This window comes from Rattus rattus, chromosome 6 (genome assembly GCF_011064425.1).
Source record: "Rattus rattus isolate New Zealand chromosome 6, Rrattus_CSIRO_v1, whole genome shotgun sequence".
Classification (NCBI taxonomy): Eukaryota; Metazoa; Chordata; class Mammalia; order Rodentia; family Muridae; genus Rattus; species Rattus rattus.
Window position 1 is genome coordinate 85,092,252 of NC_046159.1, and position 16,949 is coordinate 85,109,200.

A 16,949-nucleotide genomic window follows, 5' to 3' on the forward strand; every position below is an offset into this window, starting at 1 on the left:
TGCTCTTAACTGCTGAGCCAGTTCTCTAGCCCCACCTTTGTCTTTTCTGTTTATTATGTCTTTTCTTGTTGTGGCTATGTGTGTCCATGCTCATGTACATGCAGTTTTGTGTGTGTGTGTGTGTGTGTGTGTGTGTGTGTGTGTGTAAGTCAGAGGTTGACATTATTATTTGTCCCTTATTCTGGAGACAGGCTCTCCAGATAAACCTGCAGCTCACCTATTCAGCTAGAATGGCTGCTCATCAAGCTTGAGGGGATCCACGTGTTTTTGCGCCACCACCCCAGCACTAAGGTACAGGTACTTACCCCCAGGACACATCCAGGGTTTTATGTGGATACTAAAGACACAGACTAGGGTCCTCACGCTTGTGCAGCAGCACTTTACTGAGCCATCTCCCTAGTCCCTGATAATTGCAGGCTCTAGGAGATTGAGGGCTGATGTATCATGAGGTAAGAGGCAAGATAAGAAAGTTCCCAGTCAACCGCTATTGACACCCACATAGCTGTGTGAGGATGATGACTATACTCAAAGAACCACAAAAACCGTTCTGTGTTGTAATGCCAAATGAAGCAGAACATCTGTTTCCAGATGCCAAATCATTCCACATAGCTAGAATTACATAAGTGCAAAAGTTCTCTTTGACAGAAAGAGGCAAGGGAAGATCACTGGTCCATATTCAGGGAAACACCTGGTGCTGGCCCAAACTCAGTCCCTATCACTATCATAAGCACATCCTTACCTTTGAAACAGCTTTGAGTCCCCATGCCTGAGTTTTTCTGGGCCTCATCAAATTGACAGTGATTCTCCAACACAATTTGATGCAATTGTCTTATAGATTCTCAGTTTACTAATATATGCTTACTATTTTTCTTAATACTGTCAAGAAATATTTACATGATTTTTAATTGATGGGGTGATACGATCAGAAAACAGATTTACTATCCTATCCCAGCATCATGATTCCCAAATGACATTGGATGTCTTCAAGGACTTTCCTGAAAATGTTAATACAATTTTGATTGTATTCTCGTTGTTATTTTAAATAAAAACATAAGACTAAATATCATTTAATTTATACTTCTTTGTAAAATTTATCTTTGAAATGAGGTCTCACTACTTAGCACTTGCTATGTTGACGAGACTAACCTTGACCTTGTAATGATCTTCCTGCTTTAATCTTCTGAGATGTGGCATTACAGAAATGTGCCACTGTAACTAAACCAGACTTTCATTATAGAAATTGGAGTATTTATTTATATGGTCTAATTGTTTGTTCTCAAGTGGCACTTTTTTTAGCTAACTTTCATGTCATATAAACTACATAGTCAAATACATGCTTGTTTTTCTAGAGCTGTGGTTTTCAATCTTGACAACAATAACAAATTAGACCAAATAGTTATCTGTGGTGTGACTGCTCTTTGCATGTATGGTAGCATGTTCAGCAGCATCTCTGATCTGTACCCATTTGTTGCCAGTAACACCCACTGGTCTTCTAGTTGTGACAAGTAAAGATGCCTCCAAAGAATGGCAATGTCACCTGATGTAAGCCAGAGTAGGGAATGATTTACAGGAGAAGAACACTTCTTTAGAGTACTTATAACCTCTCAATAAATGAGTATGGTGGTGATTTTTCTATTCTCTAGATTTCATTTTTATTTATTTTGATACTGAAAATTGAGGTACTTAGGCATTCTACCACTGAGCTATATTCTCAGTCCCATTCTCTGGCAATTGGTTATTTTGACCCCAGGATCCGAGCTACACATCAGTCTTTGCCCTTTTCTTCCCCTGAATAAGATACTCAGAGTTGATTACAAAGCCCAGATGGAGCTTTCTATGAGTAATGCAACCTTTATTTTGTCTCATTCTTAAATATCTTAAATTTCTGATGTCTTGCAATCTGAAAATTAATTTCTCAGTTTATGTTATGTTTATGTAGAGTTGTATATGTTAAAAGTTCACATGACTTACTTTATCTTTCACATAATCGCTCTTATACAGGTTAGATATTTTAAAATCAGACACATTTTTGTCTAAGAATTTGAAGTAAGACTCACCACTTCTTGGTGGTTCAAAAGTGCTAAAAGATTTCCTAAACTTTCTCAGTCCAGTTTCTTAATTTACAAAAGAGAGAGGACTTGCCACATATTAGAAACCCAATGAATATTTATGGCATCTAAGAAAATGAAGATTAGATGACAAAGTATAAATTAAATGTTTATAATAGACATTCAGTAATTTTTGTGGAATTAAAGGATAAAAGGGAACACATAGGACTGAACTCTGTACTGTCCATAAACAACAGTAATCCTGTATCATCAACGCCCTTTCTTTTTATATGTGGAATTTCAGATGTTATACTCTTAAAGGTTTACTTGATAGTTAGCCTGGAAGACCTAGAATTTCCCCACCTTAAAAAAACACTTAAAAGGAGCATTAGAAGGATTCATTACAGATGAATTGATTAATCAGGGGTTAAAGTAGGTTGGCATTACTCAGTATTCCATAACCTCAGTACTCATTTTTAAACCAGTTACCAAAGGTTGACCAGAAATCCATTTATATGACACCAGAGGTTCAAGTAATACATCAATAATAAAATAATAACACAAATTGATAATTAAAGACATACCGCATCAATGAATGTTAACTTGAGCTTTCTCCGTGTTAAATATTGTGCTGAGACTCTAAATACCTTAAGTGCTTTATTTCATGCTCACACAATTGTGTGACAATGGAATGAGTCAATTTCCTACATATATGTACATATGCATGAATGCATATGTGTGTGTGTGTGTGTGTGTGCATGCATTAAACCTAGGGCCTTCTGCAAGCACTTAGCCACAAAGCTTTATCCATAGTCCCCACCCCACTGTTTTACATGACTGCCTAGAGACTCTAAATGGCCCAGACTACTGAATTGAAAAGTCAGAATTCCCAGTCAGACTGACTCGGAGATGAGACAGGTCAATTGATATTATAACCTAGAACTATGAATTTATCTCATAAACTATAAAACACTCAACAAGCATATTGATATTTGAAAACAAGAGATAGGCTCTGAGTTTTCTCTGCTATAAAGAAGGATAAACACTATCCGTGTGGTGTTAGTGGTGTGCTTGGTGCCTCCACCTTCCCAGTTTGTAGAGGAAACACTTACAGAACACAGGTCCCTCACAGTAGTGTCTTGGAGTATTTTCAGTGTCTTCATGAACTGGACTTTGGGTTCCTCAGCATGTGAATACTGGAAATGCCTGCAAATAGAGGGTTCTGGGCCAGGGCTTTGCCTCATCCACTGGCAGTTGGGGCAGTGATGACAGCAGACACAACAGTGGGCAGGTTTGGTATGGCAGATGCCTGTTGGAGAGGTACTAGGAAAACCTGTATCCAAAGAAATGGATTTGGTGAGGGGTGAGGGTTCATGAATGAAGTCATTATGGGAGGGCCTGAGCTGGCATTCATATGCATAAGTCTGAACAGCAACATCTTTGACCTGCCTTGTTTCTCTCTGCAGTCTTAGGACTGTGCTATTAAGAGGGTCACATGGAGTACATTCAAAAGCTGTTTCTTTATTATAGGTCCCCAGGTCTGCAACCCTCTGAGCAGCTGACACCAGATTGGAGGACATCTGGGTTGTCACAGACCAAGAGCTGGCAGCATTTGAGTCAGTGGGAACATCTCCAGGTGGCTTATCAAGGTGGAGAATTGACTTATCAGAGGTTTGAACAAGGTCACCTTTATAGGGCATGTCTCCTCTGTGCTCGTGAGAGTGCTGTGCTGGCCTCTCTTGCACCAGCGAGCTTTGCTTGGTGTCAGGGAAGACTTTGCTCTTGTCCTCTGTTCCAGGGATATCAGAGTCCACATGATAGAAATTGTCTAGAGTCTGATCAAACCCGGGTGACCTTAGTGATTCAAAGTGGTGGCTTTCTATCAGCATTTTCCCAGTACCCTTATGCCCTAGAGAACTATCTTCCTTTTCTGTGACATAAGTCGCCGTGACCCCTGTTGTGTTATTACATGAAGAAGTGAGCACAGTTCCAGCAACACCCTCTGGGTGTTCTCCCACCATGATGGTCTTAGGGAGAGTCATGTCTGGAGTGACTATTTCTGGTGGCCCTTCCATGGCCCTAAGTTGAAGCTCCTCCTCCATCACAGATGCTGAGTCCTTTTCTTCCAAGGTACTCCTATCTTGGCTTAACAAAGACGAGCTTGCTATGCTCTCAGACTTAGAACCATATGACTCTTGCTGAGAGTCTTGCCATGATGCTGGGCTAGGACTCTGATCCCTTGGTTTGCAACCTCTATAGACAGTGGGACTCTGGTTGCCTGTCAAGGAAGACACCTGCAGGAGAAAAAAAATATGGAAAATGGATCAGGAAGTTAGGGCAGATCAGTGACAGAGTTCGTGAGCACAGGCTATAAACTTGGAATTTTATCAGATTGCTATGTCTTCCCTATGACCTTCAGTTCATTGTTTCAAAAAATCAAAGCAAAAGAGAGAGGAGAGGAAAGGTGAGCATCATAGTACTTGGTCTACTGCCACTGTTTATTCTTTGCCCACCATATATCTGGTGTGGGCTTCAAAACTTGCCATTTGTGATAGGCACTTTAAATTTATCCTTCTAAGTTCTCCAGGACTGAGTGTACAATTGGTGTGGGTGGTTATAGGACTAAAGGGTGTGAGGTATACAGTCAGGGCCCAATTCCAGACCCTTTTACCTGGAGGGGCTGGAGCTCTGGCAGCTCCTCCAAAAACCCACTGCTGTCAGACTGACAGCTGTTTGTTCTGTCCACTCGGGTGCCTGTGTGAAGAAAGAGACCTGGAGGTTAGGGAAGTGAAATCACCCTGCCCGCAAGACCGAGAGTAAGCCTTCTCTATGCACATTAGAGAGCCTGCATGGTCTGACCACGTGTGACACAATGGGAAACTTCCAAGGATATCTCTTCTCAAGTGTCAGAGAGCTCATGTAAACCTGCATCTGCATCTTCTTGAGCCTGGAAAACATGAACCAGCGGAAGAACTCACTTCTTAAATTGTAATTTGATTAATTGTGAACTGAATTTTTACTAAGGACAAAAAAAGCCTACAGATGTCCCTGAATATGACATTAATACAACAACAATACCTTCCTATGTTATATATTACACACATATATTATCTTCCTTTTGACTAAGTTTTAGCTGCAAACTCTCTCTTAGCTTTCCCTGGCTCTAAATTTAAGACTACAAGACCATGCGTCTCTTGTTCCCACAAAACACTAGATAGGGCAGACAAAGAACAATGCTGTGTGGACAGGCTAGAATTTGTGGACATCATATGTAAGTGTTGTGTTGTATTTTGCTGTGCTGTGTTGGATTGGGTTAAAAGAAGAGGTGCCTGATAGCAGGTCCCTGCACTAAAGATTAAACTATGGCATTGTACTTTGAGGTGGGGTCTCCTTTATTCCAGGCTGCCCTCAAATTCACCATGCAGCCAAGCCAAGGATGATCTTAAACATCTTATCCTCCTGTCGCTACCTTCTGAATTCTTGGACTACAAGTTTATACTATCGACTGTTTTGTGCAGTGTTGTTCATTAAATCCAGTACTCCATGCATGCTAGGCAAATACTCTGTGTTTCACTCCAGCCCAAAGTATTGGATTCCCATTTTTCTTTAGTAATACTTGCTTACACTAGAAGACCTTGTCTTCTCTGGGAAAAAAGACAAAATGTACATTGAAAGTTGATCAAAAAGGATGATTGCTGATAGATATGATGCTTATATAGCTGGTACCTAAGTGAGAAATATGTAATTTTCTATTGCTTAGACACCTAATTACTGCAGGAAAGCTCAACGTTTCTAGCTACTGTTTATGTTTTTCAGACCTAGCCTCGAGGATTCCTCCATTAACAGCAATGCCCTCTCTCTGTGGGATTTCTTTAGCCAATCTTAATGTTATGTGTCTGAATAGAAATGGTCTCTGAGGTGGTCCAGCCAGCCCACATCCAGCTCATTTGCTCAGAGGTTAAAGCAGAAAGAAAGACACTGGCCCTCCTACAGGAAGGATAAACCTCATTCTTTAATTCAGACCTTTAAAAACTGAAAGAAAAAAAAAACAAGAAACAAAAGCATTTAGCAGCTGACCTTTAGTGGGGTTGAAGAATTCAGTAGAAAATTTTGAGAGAATGGTTTCTCTGATATAAATATCATTTCTTGATGTGTTTTAAAGAATGAAATGTGGAAATCTTCACCCAATTTAACCTTAAAAGGACTTCTGCTCTTGGCAAACTAGAGTAATAGGGGGTAGAATTTCTCTACCTCCTGAAACAATTGAATACTCTGCAAAGCACATGAACAGTGGCTCTTGTTTTGTTTGAAGACAGCAGGCAGCAATGCATGGGAGCACTTGCTGAGAAGCAGGCTCAGTGATAGTAACGCCATGATTGCCTGGATTTCTGCTGCTAGTTTTCGAGCCTCAGTGTAAAGACAGAAACTCAGGGAGAGTTTTGGAAAACACATTTAATAAAGGAAGTAGAGGTAAGACTCTAGCAAAATTGAGCCATCTAAAGTTTGCAGGTCAGTGTGAGGGAAAAATAAAGTACTATGGAGAATGACTTCTTGGTTCCCTCTTGAGCTATGTGCCAATAGGGGAGGAACCATCTAAAATTGGGCTCAACATTCACCCACGGCCTAGAATCGTGCATGATTCCACCCACAAATCAAAAAGCTTCATAATTCATATAGCACATTACAGGTCTTGAGTCGGAGGTGAGGAATAAGCAACCTGAGAAGGACATTGTTATGGTTCTTCATACTGTCTTAACAATAAGACGCCAATGTGTCAGAGCATTTCCTTGTAACTCAACTCTGCCTCAGAAGTAAACTCAAGAAGAGCTTCTTAGGAAGCACCAATACTTACCACATGCAAAATTAAATCCACACCACTTAGCATCTGCTACAAGATACCAGGTATGTCAAATGTGCGCCCACCCCATTCCACGCACAGTTCCAAACCTATGGTCACACAGACCCTTATGACTCTCCAGGTCATACAACATAAGACAACAACAAAAGGCAGGAATGTGGGAAAGATATTTGCTGGAAAGAGGGTGGGGGGAGATAAGAGCAGGTTGGGAAGAGTCATCAAAATACATTATATACAGGAACAAAATTGTCAATGAAGGAATATAATTAACTCTAAAAGAAGCAGGTAAATGTGACCCAGACAGGGAGGTGAAACACCAACAAATGGAAACAAATTAAGAGTTGATGCTGATGTTAGAATGATCAGACAAGGACATTAAAACACTTATGACAATATGCCATATGGCCAAGAATCTAGGAATATGATGAAATGTGTTAAGTGCAGACATTGATGGTGTATGTGTGCTTAAAGACCCGAATCAAAGTGAAAATGAAAATTATAGTGCTTATGATGGTTTATAATGGATAAGATTAAAAGAAAATTAAGGATTATGTGATAAAACAACAATGAAAGAAAGACATAACTATAGAAATGATCCCAAACCAAATTTACACGTGGAAAACAAGATTTTAAGCAATGAAAATCACACCAGTACGCCGTGCAACCTCTCCAAGTAGATGGATATATTAGTAATGGGAAAACTCCAAAGAGCATGGAGAACACTTGAAATGTTTGACAGAAACAACCACCTGGCACACAGAACATGAAGAAAGCTATACCAAGGCACATCAGAAACAGATTATTTAATACCAACAACAAAGAGTCTTAACACCACCCCACTAAAGAGGCAGATTATGGACACACAACAACAAAAGCAGAAGGAGAATTAGCTTTGAAGGTAATCCAGGGAAAAGATGTGGCTCCCATGGAGGACAGTGAAGAACCTGAAAGGAAGCATCAAGCACACGTCTAAAAAGGTTTAACTCCTTCTAAAGATTATTAAAGACCGGGGGCAAACCCAGGGGTTAAGTAGTGGCCTAGCATTGTTAAAGCCCTGGGTTTGATCCCTACGGTGGGGGAAATTGTCTATGTTAACAAAAACGACAACAATATAGCATAGGACTTATTAGAAAACCCTATGAGTCTATAAAAATAAGTGTTATTATAAAATGGAGCAGGTTATATGGAAAGAGCTGATCTAATAAACACCTCTAAGTATAACATTCAATTTTTGGGGGGATTTTTTTATTTACATTTCAAATGTCATCCCCTTTCCCCAGTTCCCCTTCATAATCTCCCTATCCCCTCCCCCTCCCCTGCTTCTATTAAGGTGTTCCCTCACCCACTCACCCACCCCTTCCCGTCTTCCCGCCCTGACATTCCCCTACACTGGGGCATTGAGACTTGGCAGGACTTGGCTCCTCCCATTGGTGCCCAACAAGCCCATTCTCTGCTACATATGCTGCTGTAGCCATGGGTCTGTCCATGTGTACTCTTTGGATGATGGTTTAGTCCCTGGGAGCTCTGGTTGTTTGGTATTGTTGTTCTAATGGAGTTGCAAACCCTTTTAGCTCCTTCAATCCTTTCTTTAACTCCTCCATTGAGGACACAGTTCTCAGTTCAATGGTTGGCTGCAATCATCCGCCTCTGTATTTGTCATGCTCTGGCAGAGCCTCTCAGTAGACAGCTATGTCAGGCTCCTGTCAGGTTGCACTTCTTGGCATCAGCAATATTGTCTGGTTTTGGTGGCTGTATATATGTCATCCTGAGTGAGGTAACCCAAACACACACACACACACACACACACACACACACACACACACACACACACACACACACACACAGAAACCATGGTATGTGTGTGCGATCATCCAAACTGTGTCTCTGTATTTTCTCCTATGAATATTCTTGTTTCCCCTTCTAAGAAGGATTGAAGCATTTGCACTTTGGTCATCCTTCTTCTTGAGCTTCATGTGGTCTGTGGATTGTTACTTGGGTAACTCGAGCCTTTGGGCTAATACCCACTTATCAGTGAGTGTATACCATGGTTTGTGTGTGTGTGTGTGTGTGGGTGTGTGTGTGTGTGTGTGTGTGTGTGTGTGTGTGTGTGTGTGTGTTTGGGTTACCTCACTCAGGATGATATTTTCTAGTTCCATCCATTTGCCTAAGAATTTCATGTTGTCGTTGTTTTTAATAGCTGAGTAGTACTCCATTGTGTAAATATACCACATTTTTGGTATCCATTCCTCTGTTGAAGGACCTCTGGGTTCTTTCCAGCTTCTGGCTATTATAAATAAGGCTGCTATGAACATAGTGGAGCATGTGTCCTTGTTATATGTTGGAGCATCTTTTGCTTATATATCCAGGAGTGGTATAGCTGGATCCTCAGGTAGTACTATGTCCAATTTTCTGAGGAACCTCCAAACTGATTTCCAGAGTTGTTGTACCAGCTGGCCATCCCACCAACAATGGAGAACAATTAATACTAGGACTAGAATATTTGCCTGTTAAATATCAGTGAAAACAATATTTATTATTAGAGATTTATTTTATAATACTTAATTTACATGACATATTTAAAAGTTGGCTGATCTTTTTCAAATCAAATTCAACCAGCATTTAAACTTGTCAGCTGAATGCAAACAACATAAAAGGCAAGTGGGGTAATTTTCAGGGTAGAAGGTTCTAGTGGAGAGAGGGAGATTGGGGAGAGAAGAGGGGAGGACATGAGTTAGCCAGGGAGACAGGAAGGTGCTGATGAGCATCCGCTCACTCAATTCAAATCGTGATACACATTACATTCACAACGCACAATGAATTCACTTAAAATGTATTATAAAGAAGAGTAGTTTGAACAGAAATGCCTTTCTGGATAGAAAATGTTGCTCCAAGGTGACATTAGTTCTTAAATGAAAATCTCAGTGTTGGGCACAGGGTACCTTTCTAGATGTATTATTGGACAGAGGCCGCAGAGTTACATAAAACAAACAAAACAAAACAACTTGCGGGCTATTGCTATTGGTTAACCATTACAACTAGAGGGTAACTCCCTATTGAGGAAGACGCTCACTCTAAAAGTAGGACCTACAGAATTTAATTTTGTACCGACCAGAAAACTCTCTCCCTGATGGTTAGCTGACATAGTGGCAGAAGGCACAATGTAGGTTGCTGGAAGAGAACAAAAACCTCAGTGGTCTGTTCCAAATGTGGGCCCTACATACTTTCATACTGACCTGCTGGGCAAGATGTGCCCATTGGAGCAATAGCGGTATGATGGTTGGGTCAGCCACCTCTTTCTTATTAGATCTGGGGCCTTCTCCACAAGAAGAATTTTATGCCTCAAAGTGTAAACCTGGTCAAAAGTCCATGATGAGGGGAGTCACAGGGCCCAAGAGGGAAAACTTACTAGTGATGTTTGGCTAAATAGTCATTTTGTCAAACTCTTTTCTTAAGATTTATGTTTATTTCCACAGATTTGTCTTGCTTGGGTAAGAACTGATGCAGAGACACATAACTGGTCAAAGTGTCAAGTGTAAGTCACTGTGAAAGTTCAGCTCTGGATGTATCATCTATATTAACCTTATGCCCTCCCCCATCCCCACAGTATTGAAGGCTCAGGTAACATCGCAGAAGAAGGGACAAAAAAGAATGTAAGCGCTGGTAAGGTTTAGAGCTGTGAAATGCTCAGTTCTGCATTATTTTTGTAAACATCAACCCCAGCAGTGGTTACCCACACAAGGTCCAGGTTGTCAACACTTCAGCATGGATGGGGGAAGAGCTATTTGACAATCAATGGCCACTAGGAGAGGAGAGTCATACTCTTTGTGGATATGCCCTACAGGTAGGTTCTACATTGATCTGCATGTGTGCAGCATTAGTTGGATTTAGGGAGTTTCTAACAGCAACAACAAAAGAAACGAGGTGGGGTGGATACTAGGAAACCCTGAAGGGAGGTAGTGGTCAATGAATAGGATGGAAATTCATTGTATAGTGAAATTTCAAGGAGTAGTAAAATAAAAAAAATGTGATTTTAAAAAACTTTTCCAGGTACTGTTGAAGTTAGGAAGGAAATCACCTGTTTTGTAATTTATGTACTTTATGTAAATTATGTGATAATTGTTATAACATTGCAAAAGCTTTGAGTAGATTTTCTAATACTTCCCACATAATGCCCTGACTACTTAGAGCTTATTTTTACTCAACAGCCAAGCAAGCAGACCATCCCTGAGCACTTTCCACATGAGCTTCCTACTTCAAGCTACCTTATGTGCTTTAGGTCCCTGGACAGCCTGTTTCAGCCCAGGAGACCCTGACCACAGATAGTCAATAAGCGGAACTAACTTCCTCATCTCCTTCCTCACCCCTGAGCTATAGCATTAAGAGTGAAAGTTCCTAATTAAGAAGAGGTAAGACTCTGGGGAGGGAAGGCTACACAGGATGCAGAGCCCCTGGCTTTAGTGAAGTGTTTCAGGCACTGCCTGTGAAAGAGTCCCAGGACACCATTGCTACTCACTTTTCCAGAAAAATTTCTTTATTATTATTATTAATTATCTTTATTTCATGTTTGTTGGTGTTTCGCCTGTTATATCTGTATGAGGGTGTAGGATCTGAAACTATACAGACAGTTATGAGCTGCCACATGGACAGTGGGATTTGAACTCAGGACCTCTGGAAGAACAGCCAGTGCTCTTAACCCCTGAGCCATCTCTCCAGCCCCATTTCAAGATTCTTATTCTGAGTAGGAGCCACAAGTGTGATGTGTGATGGCTAATGGCTGTTATTATCCTTGCCAGAGGAAGCAACATATTCTGCTACTAAACCAATCTCTGGTCCAAATGGAAAGACTTTCCTTCCTGAGATCTGTGGGTGACTGGCTTCAAAGAACTCCATCCCACAGAATACCAAAACCTGCAGATACTCAAATCTGTAACACGAATGCGTCACAGTATTTGCCTGTGACCTATGCACAGCCTTCCTTCCCTCTTAAGCCATCTTGGATTACTCACAGTACCTACTATAATTTAAATGGTATAGAAAGGTTGTACTGTATAGTTTAAGGAACAGCTAACGGAAAAGTCTACATCTTTCATGTATTGACATATTTCTACTAGTGTTGGTCCAAGGTTTGCAGATTGATGAAGCTATTCTGAGTATGAGGACTAACTGTAAACAGCTACAAGCATCTCTATATGGTAGGACTCATTGGTTCTAAAGGCGGTGTATTTGTGGTATTGACAACAGTTACATTTCATTAACTGTGTTCCTGTAAATCACACACAATTGTTAAATCTCACTTAAGTGATATCTCTGGAGTTTAATTAAATTTAACAAAAGACCAAACTGAGATTTCACTTCTGTAGAGTGACTGAACAACACAGTTGTGCATGATCCTCTCAAATAAAGGATTTTCATAATTCCTTTGCTTTAGAATTCAAATGTATACATTTCCGAGTCATTCTGAGAAATTTAAGACCGAGTCATTCTGAGAAATTGAAGACAAATGTGGGGCAATTTTCAGATGGCTTAGTTTCTTTAGGAGATCTTTGCCCCTTATAAACTGTTTCAGTGACTATCAACAGCTCGGTGAAGATTTCCTCATTTTAAACTTCCCCTTGGGGCTGTAGTAGTTAAACAGAGATAAAGTAGGAGAAATCACCTAGTCTGGGATAGCTATGATGGATTATTAAGCAAACAGACAGATACAAATGAGCGTCGTTTATCACTGCTACACCCTCAAGGTAACACCCAGGCAGGAGGGCTTGACTTCCGGTACAAGAACATGGCATTTGACGCCTAATGGCAGTAGCGCTAGCTCTCCAGGCCGTCCCATCCAGTCCCTGAAGCCTGCCAGACCACGCCTAGGAGAAACTGCTCCCGAGGAGCCACAGCTCTGGCTCACTCTGTTAAGTGGAGGCCTTGTTTTGTCTTTTTCCATGTTGCTTCCTGTTTTTTGTTTTTTTTTTTTAATTCTAGAGAAATTTTATTACCCAAACTTCCCCTCTAACAGGTCCCTGTTCTAAACCAACTAGATAAATGACACCCCTTACCACCAAAACCTTTCTGCTCGATTTAATTTTGCTCTCACTAACTGATGGCTCACCAGCTCTATCCCGTGGCTCACAGAGGCTAAATTCTCAATATAGTTAAGTAACATGCTATTAGAACACCCGACTGACTCATCTGGAAGATTTATGGCCACATCTACCAGCTTTGGATTCTGACTCTTTCTATTGGGCTCGTGATGAGCGAGGCTAATGCCCAATAATATATGCGTGAATCTATGAACACATACATATCTTGTCTAAGTACAGGTAAGTTCTTCCTGCGGGACACCATTTTAACTATTGTAATTCAGTCTCTATTGGTATCACTGTTTACGCTACTCATGACTATGAAGGCTAGCGTTAGTAGTCATTAGAAATTATCTCCCACAGTGCACAATTGCCTTCTAGGATTTAGATTTTACTATTTCAGTAGGGCGAGCCCTGCCTGCCGACTGGACCTTTGTACTGTGCTAACACGCCTACCCTAGGGAGAGGCCTTAGGCAGTTTGTCAAAGTAACCACCAGATGGCAGCATTACACCAACCACGAAGGAGCCAGGTCTTTGCCAATACTCTCCAATTGAGAGTTCCTTCTTTTTTGAACTGTGTCAATAGTAAAAGCACCTGAGTTGCATTGAAAATAGTCTGAGTGTAGAGCGTCTCAGGAAACAAAAGAGTAAGGAGTTGAAATGTAAATTTGTCTAAGAACTGGTGTGGACTTACAGATGAGGCAAATGCAAACGGCCCAAGGAGGGGGCTGGAACCTGAGATGAGCAGCAGCAGCTTTGCCCAATAGGAAGCAGTGCAGCGAGGATTGTTTGGACCGCAGTGGCTATCCCAATCACAGGACACTTTAAAATAAAGAGTAATTCCAAATGCTTCAGAACATCGTTACGGTTTTGTCTTCAGATCTCCACGGAGGTCAAAATGGGGCTACCAACCACTTAATGCTGGTGCATTCTAGAGCCTTCTTTATTAGCTATCATCCAACTACGTTACACATTCTGCTAACAGGGAGCTACTCATATGTGGCAGAAAATGCAACTATTAGACCACACTTTTGTGGTAGAGAGCCAGATCTGTAGCACTTTTTATTGTCTGGTCACACAGACCGTGTCTAAGGCTCTTTTCCAAAGATAGCCCTCTGGCTTTCTAGGCATTTCTCCTCACCTGTAGGCTCGCTAAAGTCCACTCACATGGGGCCGGGTTTCCAGCTCATTTGTTCTTTATACTTTTGAATAAGTTCTTGCAAATTTTGCTCTAACATCACCCCTTTCTCCTGAATCTAGTTTCGGGAGCTGAGATGCCGTCTGGCCAGCATGGGACAGAGAAGAGTGGCTCTCTTCTCTCTCTGTATAGTTCAGTCTCACACACACAGCCTACTGTTACCCCAGATCAGTCGGAAATGTGTTTCCAGCATTGGGCTGTTCTGAGATCTGTTCTTGTTTTGAAACCCAAATGATTGATGCAGTTTGCACTCTCGTAAGATTTGTTTTGGCTCTTACGGGTTCAAGGTTCATTCTGTCAATGATAGTTTGACCTCCATTAGAGATCTTTCTCTGTCATCTCTGGCTTCCCAAACATTCCTGCTGTGTGTCAAGTCCTTGCTAATGCAGTGAAAAGTACAGGACACAGAGGCAGGGCTACAAATGGTCCTGTGGGACCCTTCATCTCTAAGAAATATGCACTGGATCCCCTCAGGTCTTATACTGCCCTAGATACTATACAGTGTCAGTTCTCCTGATCGCATATTTGATCCCAGATATGTATGAAGAAGAGATGGTATGTTAATGGGTTTGGAAAAACCTATCTGAAACATGCGAGTGCCTTCATTCGTGCCAGAAGTTCTGGATAGTTCAGTTCTTCCCGTAGACGGCGTCTGCAGCACACCTGCGGGTGCCCATGAGTACTCAGCTGATGCTTTGCAAGCTCTTGAAGCTTAGACTTTCCCCTTTCCTTGTCTTCTTATTGTTCCAAGTTTGGCAGTTTCTCCTCCATTCTTTGGTCAGAATAGCTACATTTCTTAGTCACTGGGAAAAATACTTCTCTAAAAATAAATCTATTTGGCTTGATCCATTAAGTTCACTGTTATAAAAACAGTACACAGGGGTAAAGAAACTTTAGGAAATGAAAAAAAAACTTAATTAGTTATGTGGGAAGACAAAATATTTCTATGTATTCTAGCCCAGTGTGCTGTCATTGCGCACCTATGAACACGTGTGTGTTAACATAGTAATCATACCCACTTTGTAGCCTCTATCTTTTAAAATAGTATATTGTGAATTTTTATGGACATTTCCTAAAATGTGTTGTGTGCATGTGTAAGCATTCACATTTTTCTCTAAATAAACTCTCCTTTTACGTTCTTCAGAAATTTGGAAAGACAACTTTTAGCCTCTTAATAGTTTAATGCTTCGGGGATTATTCTCAAATTAATGACATTTTAAAAATCTACTATTTTTCCCAGCCACAAATTCTGTAAGCTACAATAGTGGTTTGCCTTCAAACTATACCCACTGGTCCAATAGTAGCACTGGGAATAACCAATAACTTCTTTATTAGATTTAGACACTCTCCATGTGATGAAACCTATACCCGATATTGTCAAGAACATGAGAATTGAAAGGTCTTGGGCATAAGAAGAAAACCAAGTATTACTCTGCTAAATGAACATCATAGAAGTAAAACTTCTAATAACATGTTATGGCCATAGATGACTGCATGGCTCATCTATCATCGCGGAAGCTTTTTCTTATACTAGATATTAATTAACACCCACAACTGGACAATATACAGAGAGTGAGAAACTTTGTAATGCTCAGCCTTAAAAGGTACCCTTGTATCAAATTCCAGAACTCAAGCTTCAGGGATCTATGTGAAAGAGGAAGCAGAGGGATTGTAGGAGCCAAGGTTGACGAACCCTGTCGACTCCAAGGAGGTAGCATTTTCTAGACACAATAGGCTGATACACATATAAATTCATAGAGACTATGACATTATGCACAAGACCTGCATATAGTCAAGTCAGACAAAATCCTGGCACCGAGAAAGGGAAGTGGGCACAAGGTTTTACAAGGAACTGTTTGCATAGTGACGACTGCCAGGAGAGAGAGAGAGAGAGAGAGAGAGAGAGAGAGAGAGAGAGAGAGAGAGAGAGAAAGCAAACAGTTTTCCTCAATGCAGCCACACAGAATATATCAATTACACTCCAGGGAAGAGCTCATGGTCAGTATTTTGTTTTTACATTAAGGAGGAAGGAGGGAGGGAGGGAGGAGAGAGAGAGAGAGAGAGAGAGAGAGAGAGAGAGAGAGAGAGAGAGAGAGAGAGAGAGAGAGAGAGAATGAAGATATAAAGTTGGAGAGGAGTTAGTGGAGGAGAAAGAGTATGATCAAACTACATTATATAAAAAGTTATTTAAAAATAAAGGTGTTGCTACTTAAAGTTTATCTTCTTTTTCTTTTTCTTTTATTCTTTTCTTTTTTTTTTTTCAGAGTTGGGGACCGAACCCAGGGCCTTGTGCTTGCTAGACAAGCGCGTTTATCTTTTATTAGTTAAATATTTGTTTTAAATTCTATAGTTTTTAAAATGAAAATGAGTATCTGACTCATCTTAAATTTGGCCTCACTTAATAAATTATGTAAATATATATATATATTTAAGTATACTATTTACAGTCTCTTTCTGGTACATTTCTGCCCATTCAGTTTGCTTTTTACTTTCCTTTGCTTCCTTGTTTTCAGTGTACATCTATTTTAAAGAGCTCAAAGTCACTTTCTTCATCAGGTTTATGAACTCCACTGTCACTGTTATTTTGAGGTGCATCTGGTCCTCTTGCTTTTGACTTTATGTTATGTGCCTCTGTGACTTTGGTGGGCGTAGCAAAAGCATGTCATGTCAGATGAGAATCCAACCCTTATTCTGAAATCAGCATAATGTCTATAGCCATCTCACCCTAAATAAATCTAATTTTATCTGAAAATAAGTATCACTCATAGCTCAG

The 16,949-nt window shown here is 40.6% G+C and overlaps 1 protein-coding gene across 1 annotated transcript in view; it reads right to left on the reverse strand.

Annotated features, from left to right (window-relative positions):
- Window positions 1–16,949, reverse strand: part of Itprid1 (ITPR interacting domain containing 1) — a 131,169-nt gene that overhangs the window by 7,655 nt on the left and 106,565 nt on the right. The window contains exons 10-11 of the mRNA XM_032905149.1: window positions 4,720–4,802; window positions 3,161–4,342 (exon numbers count right to left, since the gene is read on the reverse strand). Of these exons, the coding sequence (XP_032761040.1) occupies window positions 3,161–4,342; window positions 4,720–4,802 (1,265 nt within the window). The remainder of the gene's footprint in view (window positions 1–3,160; window positions 4,343–4,719; window positions 4,803–16,949) is intronic.